Below are 17117 nucleotides of genomic sequence, written 5' to 3' on the forward strand. Positions count from 1 at the left end.
CATCCCCACTGATTTCTATTACATTAAAATGACATGCATCAGAATAGCTCTGAAGAACTATGAACTGCAAACAAAATTTGCAGCATGAATTGTAACATCATCTTTATCTTTTTTGTGATTTTTAAAGTGATGGGAGATAGTGCTGCGAAAAGAATTGATAATGAGACAGGTACACCTTGCGAGTCAGGTACAGTTACACCATTGAAATAGGAGCTGCTTTTGTGCTCAGGTTAGGAAACATCAGTAGTAGAAAATAGTTGTTTCTATTTACATTGGTAAACTGGCAAATTACTTACTGAATTAGATTTATATTGAACCATTGTTTCTTCTTCAGACTGTGATATATTTACTGACTTTGAATTTGGTGATGTACTAATGTCATGCCTTGATCGAGGCTCCAGCTTTACATTCATTCTCAGATTCTCCAGTCTCTGTACATTGGGCTCAGAGGGGGACATAAATATGTAGTTCTCTTTATTTTGCATTGTGGGCTTTAGCCTCTGCACTCCATAGCTAAGGAAATCTGGATGGTAATCTTCCATCATGTTTCTGGAACTGAGGTTACTGTAGTGTTGTTCTGAAAATGTGTCTTGCACATACGAATCCATGCGTTGTAGGGGCTTCATTTCCATTTCATAATTACTAAGTTTTTCTTCATCCTGTTCATGCAGCTGGTTACTTGAATCATGATTATGCAACTGATAGGATGTCCATGAAAAAGTTGGAGACTCTGTCCCTTTTCTGTCAGTGGGTCTGTGGTTGTATTTGCATTCATTACCTCTTCCCCTGATCTCCTCAGCTATTGAAGTTGTATTTGAGCTGCTGCTTCCTTTGCTTCCTCCTCTACGATTGCCCGATCGCTGCTTATCATTCCAGTTAGTAGATCTTGAATATTCACCCCTTCCTCCTTCCAGCAACATCTGAATGTCTTGCCCTTTGTCACATTCTGTGTTCATCTGTCTAACAAGCCTTGTATTCTTTTTTCTGTACTTTGGTGGTGAGGTGGATGGTGAGGTGGATGACCGGCTTGGCACAGGGCTGTGTTCTGGAGTGAGATCTGGGGGTGTTGTTCCTTTTCTGTAGAGCTCTGGACTCTCCTCTAGTGGGGGACTTTCTGAGGAAATTCTGTCCATCTCATTCTCAGCTGAGTTCTGGAGTGTTGGCCTTTGATACTCAATTCCTGATGGGAAAAGAAAGATTATAAACTTTTAATAAATATTTAATATGCAACTCTTATGCCTCTTGTTGACACCTAAATCATCGAATACCCACGGCACAGTTTCCTCCTAATCTGATTATAAAGGATAATTTCTAACAACCCCGAGCTGTCATGTGGTATCTCTTAAAACACGTTATCACCTATTAGGTTGAATAAATAGCATTGATATCAAATACGATTACCTTCGGATAACCATTAGCTTTGGTTGAGAATTATCACTGTATTTTATACAGAGGTGGTAATTTGCTGCAACAACTTCTCAGTCTAATATTCACTGATATACAGCAACATGTGATATATTAGGTTAACAACTCCCTTATCACTACAATGTGTGCACCGTATTATTTTATGATCTCTTTCCCCTTCTAATACACAATTATACAATTGCCGTTTTCTCTCTTGTAATGAGAAGTTATTCATATTGCAATTTCACTGGGATAAATCAAAATATCGTAGATATTCTATGAAATGTGCAGCAATGACATGGATACTGTTCAGGTGCCATCTGCCAGTCATATTGCCTGTGGGGATTTCTGTATTTGCTGTGTCTTCTGAGTCCCATCCTAAAACAGTTGTTTTGCTTCTTTGAATATATTAATCATAGGCATCTAACTCTTGAATTGATACCTCATGGCATATTCAGTAAGAATTGAGTAATTATCAGTTCTGCTGGGGTCTTCAACAGGCTAATTAGGGACAGTTGCTGGCCACTGAAGAAGAGCAAGGTTTTATTTTAATTACCTTATATGAAGTACTCCTTCTGGCTCCATGTCAATATTACAGGCTGTTGCCTCAACCATCCAACCCCCCCCCCCCCTCACCTGGCATTGCATGCTTGTGCCCACACTTTCCTGGGATTTGACTGTATGCTGTAGTGTAATGCTGAAGCTGCTTTGGAGTAGGAGTTGGTATTTTCTAAGGTTAATCAGGTGCCACTGGCCAGTATAATGTTCAAGAGAGCCAACGCCCTCTATTCAGTTTGCCGTGAGCCTTCACTTTTGAGTAGATATTGCAGGTGTCTCACAACTTCATACAGATACTTGGTCTGACAGTTTTCCAGTCACTGTTCCAACCTCATTGTGTAAACATTGGACTTGCAAGAAAAGTTGCAAGAATCTGTGCCAGATTCATGGTTAATAATTCAAGTTAGGGTAGGTGGCAGAATTAAAAAAAAGTGATCTATTTAAAATGTATTCAAAATGTATTGATACAGTATACTTGTATAAACAAGTCTGCATACTTTCTTTTTGAATGGAAACCCTATTTGTCCTTGACTATTAGATTTAGGCTGATGTACTGAAATGTAACTATTTGTGAGATCTTACTGTGCACAAATTATAGCACGAATTGTTTTTCAAAATTGATTGATTGGCTGTGAAACAAACTGAGACACACAGAAGATTTAAAAGCTGCAATAAAATTAAAACTCCTCTCTCTCCTTCCTAAGAATTTAAATATTTCTTTCAACTTTCTGTGTGTAGATTAATTTTTTATTGATTGAATTTTAGTTCTGGAATTATCCGGTTCTACCACATTTACTAAAATATTACAACAGTACAGTGTACGCTAGCTACTTTGTATGTTCTTTTAGCACAAGCTATAGAAGAGAAACCTTTACTTCTGCTGGTTCCCTCCCCCACTATCCTGCTTCAGTGAGGTCCCACAGATTGTGAAACTGAAACTCTTTCATGAAAGATCAGACTCATATCCCTGATTCCTCAGCACATTTGACCTCAGGTACCCATATTCATAAATGGAAATGGAAGATGGGAGAAAAGATGAATATAAAACTTAGGAAAAAATACAGTAACGGATTGGAGGTCAAGTAAGAAAATTCATGATTACTGCACTGCAGCATTATTGCCACAAACAAAACAGTGAATTGTAATACATTTCCATGATTATTCCCATGACTTCCCCATACACATTGTTGATGCCAGCCCCCCTCCCCCCCACAATCATCTTACCCTATGATCCTGAGTGGAGGACATGACCTCCAAGAGTTACCTCATCTATAATTCTGATGCCCTCCCTGATCCTTTCCCATGTCCTTCTTCTCTGACCAACCCGCAGACCTGAACACAGCACAAGCCTGATCTGTATTGCTCACCCACATTCTGACTACAGGATAAGCCCTGATCACAGCTCTGAATGAGCTCATGGGTATCTGCCATCTAAAAGCTTCCATCCCAAACCAACCATGGACCTGGATGGCATGTGCATATTCCCAAAACGTGCAACATTTCTCAACTGCACTCGAGATACTGAAGTTTGCAGGCAGAGGCCCACAACCAAAACTGTCATGGGTTCCCCACTGTAATACTTGAATTTCTTGACCATAATCTTTCATGGAGATAAGGTCAAAAAAGTTAATGACAGTGTTTCTGTGAATGTAAGTTACTTTTTTTTTTAAATTAAAAGACTTAATTCCATTTAAAGTATTGAAATTATCTTGTATTAGCAGGTGTGTAGCATTTCTTTTTTAATTTGATTATTAATTATTTAATTTAATTAAAAATGTTAGTTTGGCTAACAAGAGATACTTTTGTTGAATCTGATTTCATGCAAATTCACTGGAATTCAGAAGGTAAAGATGACACACCAGCTTTGAAACCAAATATAAATTTAGTTATGATTATGTAAGAATATTACAGTAAAATTATCATTTTATTCAGTGAAAACTAGTTTTACTTTGGATTTCAATGGATCATTTTAGTCCTGAAGAAATAAAAAGCTCAGGATTGTTCCTGGAGAACAATCCTGAGTCTTTGATAACCAAATGTATTTTGAGACTGATATATCTACACAAATAGGATTTTTTCTGTACAATGAGCTGCAACTATATGCACTTAGCCAGTTTTGGCTCTTGAACTACAACATAATCTACTAATTATCACATTTACTCTTGATAATTGGAAGAAGCCATCATAACTTTACAATGCCTGAGTTACTGGTTTTCGCTCATTGTCATCTGAAGCAGAACCTCACAAAACTGGCATTGATTAATCAGAAATGTAGTATTATCATGGGTAATATCCATGAATACTTCATCACAATACCAACTCCATGTCCTTTTCATATTTATACAACTATTGTTGCTTTCTTGTGGCAATATTGATCGTGAAAGTACATTTTCTGTCAGCCATTTAGCCAAACTGATCCATTATCAATTTTGATCATCTTAATCCACTTCTCCGATCTGCAAGTGTTTTAGTCATTTTGTGACCAGAACTGAATGCAAACCAAACCCAACCAACATTATCTGTGGAAGAGAAGTTGTTTATTGAATCCATATGTCATTCTGATAATCATAGCAGCTCTATAATATTTATTTACAGGTTACATATCCACCACTGTAATTGTCATTTTAACTGCATTTCCATAGTGGTCAGGTATTGAATGTATTCAATCAAATGTTACTCCAAACCACTTTGAAGTTATCTCCTTAAAAATAAATATAATTCATATATTGTTGAAAAATTTGTTTTTATGATCAATGAGAAACACTTACCATTTATCAATGTTAACTTTCACCTGTTTGTCAACACAATTGTGTAGTTTAATAGTAAACTTTACAAAATGATTTATTTTTATCACTTTTCCTAATTTCATGTGGTTAATAACCATGTTATGCCATAGACACCACATCCCTTTTCTTTTGACTCATTCCCTCAATAGATAAGTCCTGAGAACTTTGGTAGGTTTATTGTGGGAGGCTTTTCATTTGCAATTTAGCTTTATTCAGCCATTTTCATGGAAGCCTTTTTAGTTACGACAGCCACTTTCTCATTTTAATATTTTGTACGTTTCTTCTTCTGTACATTCCACTTTGCAATTATACTGGTTATCAGAATGATCTACCTGCTCCCCACAGTGCTCAAAACAGTTTTTGGTTTCACTGTCAATGCTCGGGGGAATCCTGCTCCAGTTATTGTATTCATTCAAGTTATAGCAAAAAATTCACTTGAACCTGCAAGTTGTAAGTACACTGTGTGTCTTCCAAGAATGTTCTTTGCTGGTTATGAAAGAATATGTAAATTAAGTTTGTGACTTAAAAATTAATCATTGATTAATGGGACCTATGATCCTTAGTGCTCATAGCCTTTTTAAATCTGACATTTGATCAAAGTGCCAAGTGTCCCTTTACCTTTTCTTGAAAAACCCTTGCACCTATCAGCAGTCATTTCATTTAAATCACAAGTCAAGGTTTTGCAGTCAGTGGCAAAGCTATCCTTGAAGAAAACTCAATGATCAAGTGGCCACTTTGGTGTGGGTTTCACCTTTCCCAACAACTATTGTTGGCAGATGCCAGCTGGAGGTAATGTCTGGAATCCAACAACCGTGGTATCATCAGGCAGGCTGAGCAGTCAATAATGCTGAAGAACTCCCACACACAGCAAACCAGGAAATATAAAGCATAATTGTTAATATTTACAGAATGGTAAGTAAAATGATACACCACCTTTGAAACAAAATATAAATGCTAAAGTGGACATAGGATTAAGGGAATAAGGTAAAATGTTTTTTAGTTACACTTTATTACAAAAGCACAACACTTTGAAATAATTTTGGCGGGAGTGCTAATCTGTCCATGTAAAATTAGTTACTTTGAGGCCAAAATGGTTGTTAAGCTGTAATTATGATTACGTTATTAAATTCTTGCCTGTTTGCTGATTATACTGGAGGAGGCTAGAAAACAGTGCTATCCATGGAAGAATCGGGAAACATGGAAGCCAACTTCTGGATTTCCGTGGCGCATACACCAGAAGTCACTGTCACTTTCACTCTATATTGACAGTAAATGTTTCACTTTCACTCTAATTACAACTGCTAAATCCAGACCATTGCATCCTAACTGGCATATACATAAATAGGGGCCCAGATATTGTTCATATGGAGCTTTATTCCATTCAAAATATGTGACAATGGACAGCAATGACAGGGCAATATAATGGTCATTTAGCGCCTGATTTATTGTTGAAAGATTTTTATTAACAATTATTAACAATATTAACAATTGTGCTCAATAGCAATTTAACTAGTAGACTGGGTGTCTAAAAGTGAAGTGCCCATACGGTTCAATTTACGAATCTAAAGAGAGACATTGCTAATGCTTTTTGACTGAAATCTGGAAATTTTATTCAAAAGCTGGTCTTCTCTTGCATGGACCACACACACACCCACTGATAATAGATGTGTCAATGCCCACTTTTAACCATCTTCAAAGTCAGATTCATCAGGAAAGCCAATAATCCCATGAATTGTCCCACAAATCTGTATATTGAGTGTATATGTCACCTTGTTGGATTGGGGTGGGATTTGCTGGGAAATGTCAGCAGTTCAATCCAAAACTGCCTGCATTTCTCATGTAAATCAGAAAACAGCAGATGCAGGAAATCTGAAATAAAGAGAAGCACATGCAGCACCTGTGGAAAGATAAGCAGAGTTAACTTTTCAGGTTGAAGATCCTACGCCAGAACAAAGAGAGAATATTCTCTATCCTTGGGTAACTCATTCTTTCTGTTTGTATCAGAGCCAATCCTTTCTGCAGTAAGTCATCCATCTGTGATATTGCCTCAGTTTTTTCTCTCCATTAGAACAGTCTAACCTCTGGTCGTGCCCTGCTATTTGCAACCCATTATGCTTTGTTAATTATGGTATCACCTTCTAACTGATTCTATTAACCTATTTGACCAGAGGACCTCTACATCTTAAACCCACAGCAACTCTATCACAAATATTTACTTTGTCCTGTCCCCTCCTCACCCTACCTTCTTTACAACATAAAATGACCTTGTTTTTCTCCCTTTCACAGTTCTGACTAAAGGAGTTCAACCTGAAACATTAGCTCTTTTCATCTTTTCACAAGTGCTACCTGACCTGCTGAGTGTATCCAGCATTTTATGCATTTATGTATTTCTTGCCATATGTGCTGGGAAGTTAAGGGCTCCCATGCAAATACTCAAAAACTCACTGGCTGTTCTTTGCTGAGGTTTTGCCAACTGCATTCTGGCTTTGCCCTCATGGAGTCCAGCAGCAAAGTCAAGTTTGCAGTGAGGAAACTATCTTCAACCAGGCACGACCTGGCACAGAAACAACAGGCCCTTCTATTACTTTCGATGGCCTTTATTACTTTCAATGGAGAGTAATAGCTAGAGGACAATGTTAGGTATTAGATAATTTAATAATTTTGAATTAAGTTTACTTAAATATTTTAATTGGTTAAATGCATCTTAAGATTTTATATTTCTAATTGTCTTTAAAAATATTTTAAAATATTTTTATTGATATTTAATTAATTTGAAATGTTTCTGAATGCCAAGCATATTCAGAGATATTCCGACATCAACTGGTTCCTCAGCTAGCAGTGTCTGGGACATGGTTTACCCTGGTGTCAATGTTTGTGGACTTGTTATTTCTGGCTCACCCCCTTGACAGCCTTAGGCAAGGCCTTGCCATTCAGAATAGAGACAATTTCAGGCAAAATTGACACCAGTGGATCTGGAAAATTTTCGTCCACATTTGTCATGTAGAAGTGAGCACTAGTAGCTTGCTGCTGGCAGAAAGTTCTAGCCTGATGTGTCGTCGAAGTCCATTCAGAATTTATGGGACATCCCACTCAAGGCTGCCAGAAGTTAATTTTAGAAACAATTCCATATCTTCCAAAATGCTACCTTATTTAAATTTTGCTGCAGCCTGGATTTGGAGCTCTCAAATGGGTAAGTTGCTTCACCAAACTGCAATAACTTACCATCATTAAAGGGGACTTGGGCATCACTTTAGTATAATCGTTGAAGGTCAATTTTTACTGATGCATGATCAGGAGCTTGTTAGCACTCTTAACTTATGAAGTTTGTCTGTCAGTCCCTGGGTGAAAATGTGCTCAGATGTAGGTTTCATCAGCACATTTTTTAAGTCTACACCCTACATTTTTGAAAGGATTCTAAACTAATTAATGTTTATACAAATTGTTCATGTAACCTCCCTTTCAATAAAAATGAGAGGAAATAGTGTTCACTTCTTTATCCTAACATAAAAGTTCCACTGCAATTTATGTGTAAGAATTATTTTCAAGATCTTAATTATGTACAGAGAATTATACAAGAGAAAGGTTAAATGTGTCCACAAATATAATACTGATACATTCATAATGGGAAATCCTCTGGGACTGTGGAACAGCAGAATCAGAACAAAGCTAATGAAGAGTATTTTTGAACAAGTTTTATCTGGTGAAAATTCTGCACGATGTTTCTCTTCAGAAATAACATTTGTGCCACACAAACACCAGCCAATGACAATCTCCAAAAAAGGGAGTCTAACCACCAGACCCTGACATTCAATAGCATTACCATGGTTGAAAGCCATGCCATCAGCATCCTGGAGGTCACCAATGACCAGAAATTTAACTAGATCAACCAATAAATACTACAGCCCAAAAGCAGATCAGAAATTAAATGATCTGTAGTTCAAAACCTGACACACTAAACACTTTCCAATTTCTACCAGGCATATGTCAAGACAGTGAGGAAACAGTTTAACTTTGGTTTGGGTAAATAGGTATTGTGACTATTACGAATTGTTTTAAATTTAGACTGGGAAAATAATATCACTACATTATCACAATGGAATAAATTTGCATATAGTTTGATGGAACCTGATACTCTCTAGTTTGGGAAGGTATTATTTTAGGTGGTTTTACTATTAATAATGAAATGTCTTAGTATTTAGATGCTACTCACATTAAAATTGTTCAATTTTTCTTCAATTCCTGTAATGTAGCTTACCTTTTATATTCTTCTAATTGTGCAGAGCATGATTGTCAGTGCTAGGATTAATGTATTGGATCATCTCATTAATGGGATTTTATAAAGTTGTAACTATATTTTAGAGTAATTATTTGGAAAATAGATGCTATGGATGACTGGAATTCTTAGCTTACACATGTGATTGTAATGAAAGTTGATTATACACCATCTTCAAAAATGGAACCTTTTAAATTATGAGTGCTGAATTATTATATTAAAATGTCACAGGTTTACTTTTGAGGTGTCAGACACCTAGAAAAAGAGTGATTTGAATTCAGTAACCAAGGATAAAGCACAGCTCTCCAGCTTAGATTTGTATAAGTTTCACAATAGAATATTAAGGCTGTGGGTGTTTTTTTTATTCTGTTTTGGGTTGCAAGCTTTGAAAAGGTTTTAAACTATTGTTTAATTTTTTTTTGCCGGGTTAAGATTTCACACATCCTTAAAGATTTGTTTTACTTTGTAATTCTATTATTCGGATTTCTTGTTTGCATTATGTATGCTATGAAAAGACATTAATTATTTGAAAATATTTTTGGTGAACCTTTATTTGATTAAGAAAGAAGACAGTCCAGAAAAGCTATGAATCATTTTTGTTGTAATATACTCGGTGGTGCAACATTGCAATTTATGTCATAAACCTTGAAAAAATGCCAGTGCTCTTTTGATAGTACCTATGTTAGTGTTTAAAGGAGAATAACAAATGTATATAAAAGAAATGGTAGTTGGGCCTTATTTGTTCCATTTAATTATCAGTGATATTTCAAGAGTTATCACTAGCTGGCAGACTTACATTATGTCACAAGTTCAATTTGGTAAGATCAAGTATGCTAATATTTAATTCGTGTACACATAGAAAAAAGCTGTAATAAACCCAGCATGACATGATTAATGTTCTCTTTAAACATTTGGATGATGCCACTAATAATGGAGGTTAAAGTATTCCTTAAGCATTGTTAAATATCTCAACAGTAAAAGGATAATGATGAGTAAAAGTTCAAATGTGAATTTGCATTTGGTCAACTGATCAATAATAACAGGACCATCCCAAGTAATACCAACGTATAAGTGCTAGCTTTCAACAGGGGTTCCCTTTGTTTGCCATGGGAGCCTGTAGAGTTAAAGTGGGAATTCCAACTTCAGAAAAAAATGTTTTATGGATCAGGTTATTCAAATATTGCTTCTAATGATGAATTGAAATGTAGGGAGTAATTTACAATTGGTCAGAAAGTTTTGAAGGTGGCAACCTATAAATAATGTCTTGGGGTTTCTGGGCATTGGTGTTTACCTATTGACAAAATGTGCCTTGAATAGATCTTCATACAGCAATTTCATGAAAGATGAGAGAAAGAGAATGGCAGGTGATCTTACTGAAACACATAAGACCCCAAGGGGACTTGACATGGGCAGAGGCTGAGAGGATGTTTTCTCTGTGGGAGTGAATGTAGAACTAGGGGACATAGCCTTTGGATAAGGGCAAGTCGTTTTAGATTGGAATGAGGAACTTCTTCTCTCAAAGGGTTGTGAAACTTTGGAATTTTCTGTCTCTGAGAACTGTGATGCTGAGTTATTAAATATATCCAAGACTGAAATTAGTATGTTTTTATCTCAACCATTTAATTACCAATGAAGTACTAATAAAACCATTGATGCAGTCTACAAAAATGTAGGCCACAGCAAACTCAAATGGCCTTACAGCCAACAACTATTTCTTGCATTTTTTTAGCAAAGCTGCTTTGAACCAGACAGCACCTTCCTGACATTTACAGAACTGCTGGCATTTCTCAAGAAATTTCAGTCTATCTATTTGCAAACTTGAGAATATCTTAAGAATGTGTTCATAGAATGTCAAAGAAGAATTTATGTTAAAGTTCATGTTAGAATTCATGTTCATGAATGTCAAAGAAGATCTGTTAATAATTTAGGTTGATAACAGAAATGTGTGGAAAATGTTATTAATAAGGGAATTTGTAAGAAACAAAAGAAGAATATTGTAAATGCATAAGTATGTGACTCATGCTAAATAGAACTTAGAGGAAATAAAGCTGTGAAATATTTGACAAAAGATCACATAAGAAGTGACTTAGGGGCTTGAATTCTTGCATTGAACAAGAAGATGGAGCTTTTTTAATATAGTAATTAAATTGTTACTGGATTACAGAGTTGTTTTGTTTTGTATTCATGTTATCAAAGCATAAATTCTACCAATTCCTTTGTTGAATAAACTGAAATGGAGTAACTTTACTAACTATGGATTCTAATTTTGGAAACAATTGACATGTATTAGCCCAGGTAATGCAACAATGTAGTAAATATTGCATCAGTATGACTTGAAGATTATGTATTCTGTTTTTGTAGGCTGCATCAACAGTTTCATTAATACTTCACTGATAAACAAAATAATAGTAATAGTTCAATCTGTGACCTGTTAAATATATATGCAATGAAGCAAAATTCAAACATTGTCTAAACAGCTACTAACTTGATTCCTGTTTGTAACTGAGATATGGCTGAATATTTCTAGTAGACTTAATTTACACAGGATATCTCAAGAACCAAACTGGACATTGCATCAGGAAAGCAACACAAAACTCTGCTCTGTTTTGTCCACACACAAAACGATTCCTATAACTTTGATATATAAAGAAATAAAGTTAGGACTGAAAAAGCCACTTGGCCCTCTTGAATTATCCCATTACATTAACCCATTAACCAATAAACTTAGGTTGTTTTGAAAGATTAATACTTTATTCACTTCAGCAAAATCTTTTAGGAAAGATGCTCTAAACTTCCCATTTCTATTCTTCTGCTTCTATTAGCCACATGTTCTGTGCTCTGTTAATTAGAAAACACAAAGGCATATAAAGATGAGGGAAGAATTACGGAAAAAAATCAGAAATGTAATAAATGTGGACACTTAATTAAAACATCTTTTTAGTTTGGGGTGATTTAAGTTTAAAATTTACCCAAAGCTAAAGTACACCATGACAGTTTATTGATGTCTTATTAACTGCTTAAGAGATCCATTCAGCTCCACAAACATGTCCATCTTGGCCACTTTTATTATGCTAATTAGGACCATGAACATGTTAAAATCCTGCAATTTTCCAGTAAATACCCAAGTCCCTTTGTCAAGAAAGGAATAAGAAAACAAGAGGAAAGAAAGGGATGACAAAAACAGAATGAAAAAACTGAAAGAAAATAAATAGAGGAAGAAAAATTGAAGATACAGAAGTGGATGAGAACAGAAATGATATGGTTCAAGGATTCCAAGTAATGTAAAATAGCTTGTGGGTTGGATATGATACTTAATTATGATTTAACTAGTTGTGAAAAAGTAATTGACTACACTTCCAAAATTAAACACCAAAAATACTGGAAACACTCAGCAGGTCTGTCATCAAACTAGAACATTAATCTATTTCAGCATTTGCAGACACTAACTGACATCCCAAGTACTTTTTTTTAGGTTCCCAACATTTGCATTTTTATAACACAAATTAGGAACAGGAGTCGACCACTCTGACCCTTAAGCCTGCTCCTCCATTCATTAGGACTATGGCTGACTTGATTGTTACCTCAACTCACATTTGTATCTACCCATCATAATTGTCTGTCTCCTTGTTTATTAATCTATCTACCTCAGCTTCAAAAATTTAAAAAAAAACTTTTTCCACTGCCCTTTGAGGAAAAGACTCACAACCCTCAGAGAAAATATTTTGACTTCTCTCTGTCTGGGATCCATGGTGACTTGGCCACTTGGGTTCAGAATTGGCTTGTCCATAGAAGGCAGAAGGTCAATGGGTCTTATTCTGGCTGGCGGTCCAAGACTAGTGGTGTTCCACAGGGATCTGTACTGGGACCTCTGCTATTTGTGATGCATACAAATAACTTGGATGGAAACTTGGATGGGTGGGTTAGTAAGTTTGCAGATGACGCAAAGATTGGTGGTGTCGTGGATAGTGTAGAAGATTGTCAAAGGATACATCTGGATATAGATCAGTTGCAGATATGGGCAGAGAAAAGTCAGATGGAGTTTAAGCTGGGATAGTGTGAGGTGTTGCACTTTGGGAGATCAAATGTGGAGAGAAGGTACACAGTTAATAGCAGGACCCTTAATAGCGTTGATGTACAGAGGGATCTTGGGGTCTAGGTCCATAGCTCCCTGAAGGTGGCCCAACGAGTTGATAGGGTGATATAGAAGGCGCATGACATGCTTGCCTTTATTAGCCGAGGCATTGAGTTCAAGAGTCAGGAAGTTATGTTGCAGCTTTATAAAACTCAGGTTAGGCCGCATCTGAAGTATTGAATTCAATCTGTTCGCCCCATTATAGGAAGGATGTGGAGGCTTTAGAGAGGGTGTAGAAGAGGTTCACCCAGACTGGTAAAAGATTAATACTTTATTCACTTTAGCAAAATCTGTTGGGAAAGATGCTCTGAACTTCCCAATTCGATACTTCTGCTTCTATTACCCACATATTCTGATACCTGGATCAGAGGGCATGTGCTATAAGGAGAGGTTGGACAAACTAAGGTTGTTTTCTCCAGAGCGGGCTGAGGGGAGACCGGATAGAAGTTTTTAAAATTCTGAGAGGCATAGATAGAGTAGACAGCTAGTATCTTTTTCCCCAGGGTCAAAATGTCTAATACTAGAGGGTATAGGTTTAAGGTGAGAGGAGAAAGTTCAAAGGAGGTGTGCAAGACATGTTTTTTTTTGCACAGAGTGGTGGGTGCCTGGAATGCGCTGCCGGGGTGGTTGTGAAGGCAGATACGATAGAGGCGTTTAACTGGCTCTTAGATAGGCACGTGAATATTGCAGAGAATGGAGGGATATGGACCAGGTGCAGGCAGAGGGATTAGTTTAATCAGGTATCATTAGCTTAATTAGTTCGGCACAACATCATGGGCCGAAAGGCCTGTTCCTATGCTGTACTGTTCTATATTCTATTTTTAAACAGTGACCCCTAGTTCTACATTTGCCTACAAGGGGGAACATCCTATCCACATCCATTTGGTCAAGACCCTCAGGTTCTTTTACGTTTCAATCAAGTTACTACTCACTCTTGTGACCTCCAGTGGCTACAAGCCGAGCCTGTCTAATGCAACCTGCCCATTCCAGATATTAGTGGAGCAAACCTCCGCTGCAATGTTTCTAATGCATAAATAAGGAGACCAATATTGTACACAGCACACTGCGTGATCTCATCAATGTCCCATGTCACTGAAGCATAACCACTAGACTTTTGTATTTAACTCCCCAATAAATGATAATGTTCTAGCAATAAACAATCACTTCTCCAAAGGTTGACTTCACTGGATAGTGACAGCAACGTAAAATGTGCAAAAGGTAAAAACTCGTTGAGTATTGCATTTATGTAACACCCTTCACATTTTTATGGTACATTCCAAAACATTTTACAGCCAAAAAAAGTGTGTTAAACACTATAATATAGGAAAGGTACAGCCAGTTAATGCACTATAAGGTCCCGGAAATAGCAAGGTGATATTGACCAGATAATCTGCTTTTGCGAATACTGGTTGAGAAATAAACATTGACCAGGACACTGAGGATAAACTCACCTGGTCTTCTTTCGAATAATGCTATGGCAACATCTTTGTCCATCTGAAAGAAGGTGAGGCCTTGCTTTGATACTTCATTTGAAAGATGGCACCACTGACAGTGTAGCAGTCCCTCAGAACTGAATTCTTAATTCAATTTTTTGAACTTAAGTCTCTGAATAGGATTTGAACCTCCTGACATAGGAAAGAGATTGCTATAGAAAAGGCACAGCTAACATTCTTTTATTTATGGTGTAAAGATTTTTTTCCACATTTCTTCTAAAGACCTGCAATTTTCAACTAAAGATTAACAAATGAATTCATATTATTGTGGGCTTCTTTTCAGAATGTAAATATCTTGAACGAAGAGTGAATATTACCTCCTCTGGGGAGTGTAATGTTATTACAAAATCAAGCTGTTCTTTTGATAAAGTGTTAAACCAGGCTTCCCATATGCTGCAGTATCGTACCATATAACTTTCTTGACACTATTCACAAAAACTTACCTAAGTTACTGAACCAACCTTCCAGCGCCAAGATTCACATTGTTTGAAACAGATTGTGTCAACTTGACATCCATTCTGATTGCCCTAGCAAATTGCTAACAGACCATTGGTTAAGCTAAGCATCATTAACATACTGACCATTGCCTGGTTGTTGGGTGGATGGTGAGAACTCTTTGGCAGTGATCCTGGCAAGCTGCGCCTCGTCCTGAGCTTTTTGAGCAGCTGTATCAGCCACATCTGATTTTGACCTGGCATGAGATGTCCTGTAAGGAATAGGAAGAGTTAAAGATCTTTTACAGCCATGACAAACACACCCAACAATTTGTAAAAATTACAGCACAATTGTGACAAGTCTATAACATTCATTCCCCATATTGAATGTAGGACAGTACTGCTAATAAATTACACATTTGGTTATCATTCCTCCCAATTCTATCCAAAATACAAAGAGCTGGGCCATTCAGCCCTTGAAAGAATAAACCCCTTATTAGTTTACTTTTCCTAAACATTAAAAGTTGGATCACCAACATCTGCCTCCTTTGTTACAAGACCACCAATTTTATATCTAATTCCAATGTTCAAGTTTATCTTACTGTACTATAATTACACACACAATTGTTGATGGAATGAATGTTTGATTTTGCTTTTTTTTCTCCATTCATTTCTCTTTTACTTTCATCGAAAATCTTTATTTGACAATAACAAACTTTTAACCAATAAAAGGAAACAATCATAACAGTTGTAAATATAAACTACATACAAAAACACATATTTTCCAAGCACATATTTTACATCAGGACAGATTAAGGGCCCCTGCCTAGGTCACATAGAAAGGAATCAGGTCTTTTGGCCCACCTCGTCACCATCAATCATTAAGTGCTCATCTGCACTAATCCTATTTCTCCTCCTGCATTCCCATCAACTCCCCTCCTGCCACCCATCTATACATGGGCCAATTTACAGCAGCCAATTAATGTACCAACCACCACATGTTTGGTACATGGAAGGAAAATGGAGCACCTAAGCAGATCCAGAAGACTCCACAAAGTCACAGTTAAAGTCAGGATCAAGTCCCAGTATCTGGAGTTTAGAGGCAAAAGCACTAACCACTGCATGACTGTACCACCCTTTAAGGTTGTTGACTGAACTACTGTGTTTTGCAGCATTGTCTACTTTTATTTCGACATAAACAGAATAGCCTGACAGTAAAACTCCTCAGGTACTTTTTTAACCGGTCAAGAAAGAGAAGAAGTTGACACTTAACTGTTTGATATCAGATTAGTTCAAAGTTAAAAGTAAGGTAGTCTTAAGTATTGCCTCTAATGGGTGTATGCCTGAGATGTTCAAATAATGGAAGTTTTTTTTTGTCTCAACATATACTTGACAAAGTGATCCATGACTGTGCTGGAAATTTACTACCCTCATGCTTTAAAGCCAATAAAAACTTCAATTACTCTGACTTTTAGTTTTATTTATGAGTGAGATGTAGCACCAATTTCCAACTATATTACTCAAAAGGAAGGCAGATAATAATATTACAAAAGCCTTTCTTTATGAGGAAAGTATTTAGTCTGGTAAGAATCCATCTGTTTTCCCACACAGAGCAACCTTGCTGATTGGTGTCACATTTGTACAATTTGGACTTCCTAAAAGGAGACATTGTATTTCCTACTGTTAGGTTGACCATTTGGCATCATCACAGAAGTTTCCTTCAACTGAAAATCAGATGGTCAGTAGCCATTGCCAGTTTGCATTAGCTAAACTGCATAGCACTGGTATTGATTTCATCCCCACCACGACCATCTCATCCACCTATCCAAAACTCACCCTAAACCCACCCTAACCACTGGCTCTGGTTGTAGCAGGACATGCAAAACCTTGGCAAACTCTTTAATGTACAACTGAGCTTCAAACCTCTTTATATCATTGATCACCAAGACTGCCTTGTCATTTTTCCACAACACACCACCTTAACCCTGCACTACAAAAACCTCTATTCCAGGTTTGATTACACTGATTCCATCCTTG

General features: G+C 36.7%; 1 protein-coding gene across 2 annotated transcripts in view; it reads right to left on the reverse strand.

The window, feature by feature from the left end:
* The window catches only part of jph3b (junctophilin 3b), a 95634-nt gene that overhangs the window by 8611 nt on the left and 69906 nt on the right, over window positions 1–17117 (reverse strand). The window contains exons 3-4 of one of the 2 annotated variants that reach the window (XM_052028514.1): window positions 15228–15352; window positions 297–1180 (exon numbers count right to left, since the gene is read on the reverse strand). In XM_052028514.1, the coding sequence (XP_051884474.1) occupies window positions 297–1180; window positions 15228–15352 (1009 nt within the window). Of the gene's footprint in view, window positions 1–296; window positions 1181–15227; window positions 15353–17117 lie in introns of those variants that run through there. The other variant, XR_007957358.1, reaches the window with a different exon arrangement.

The sequence above is a fragment of the Pristis pectinata genome, chromosome 13 (assembly GCF_009764475.1).
Source record: "Pristis pectinata isolate sPriPec2 chromosome 13, sPriPec2.1.pri, whole genome shotgun sequence".
NCBI lineage: Eukaryota > Metazoa > Chordata > Chondrichthyes > Rhinopristiformes > Pristidae > Pristis > Pristis pectinata.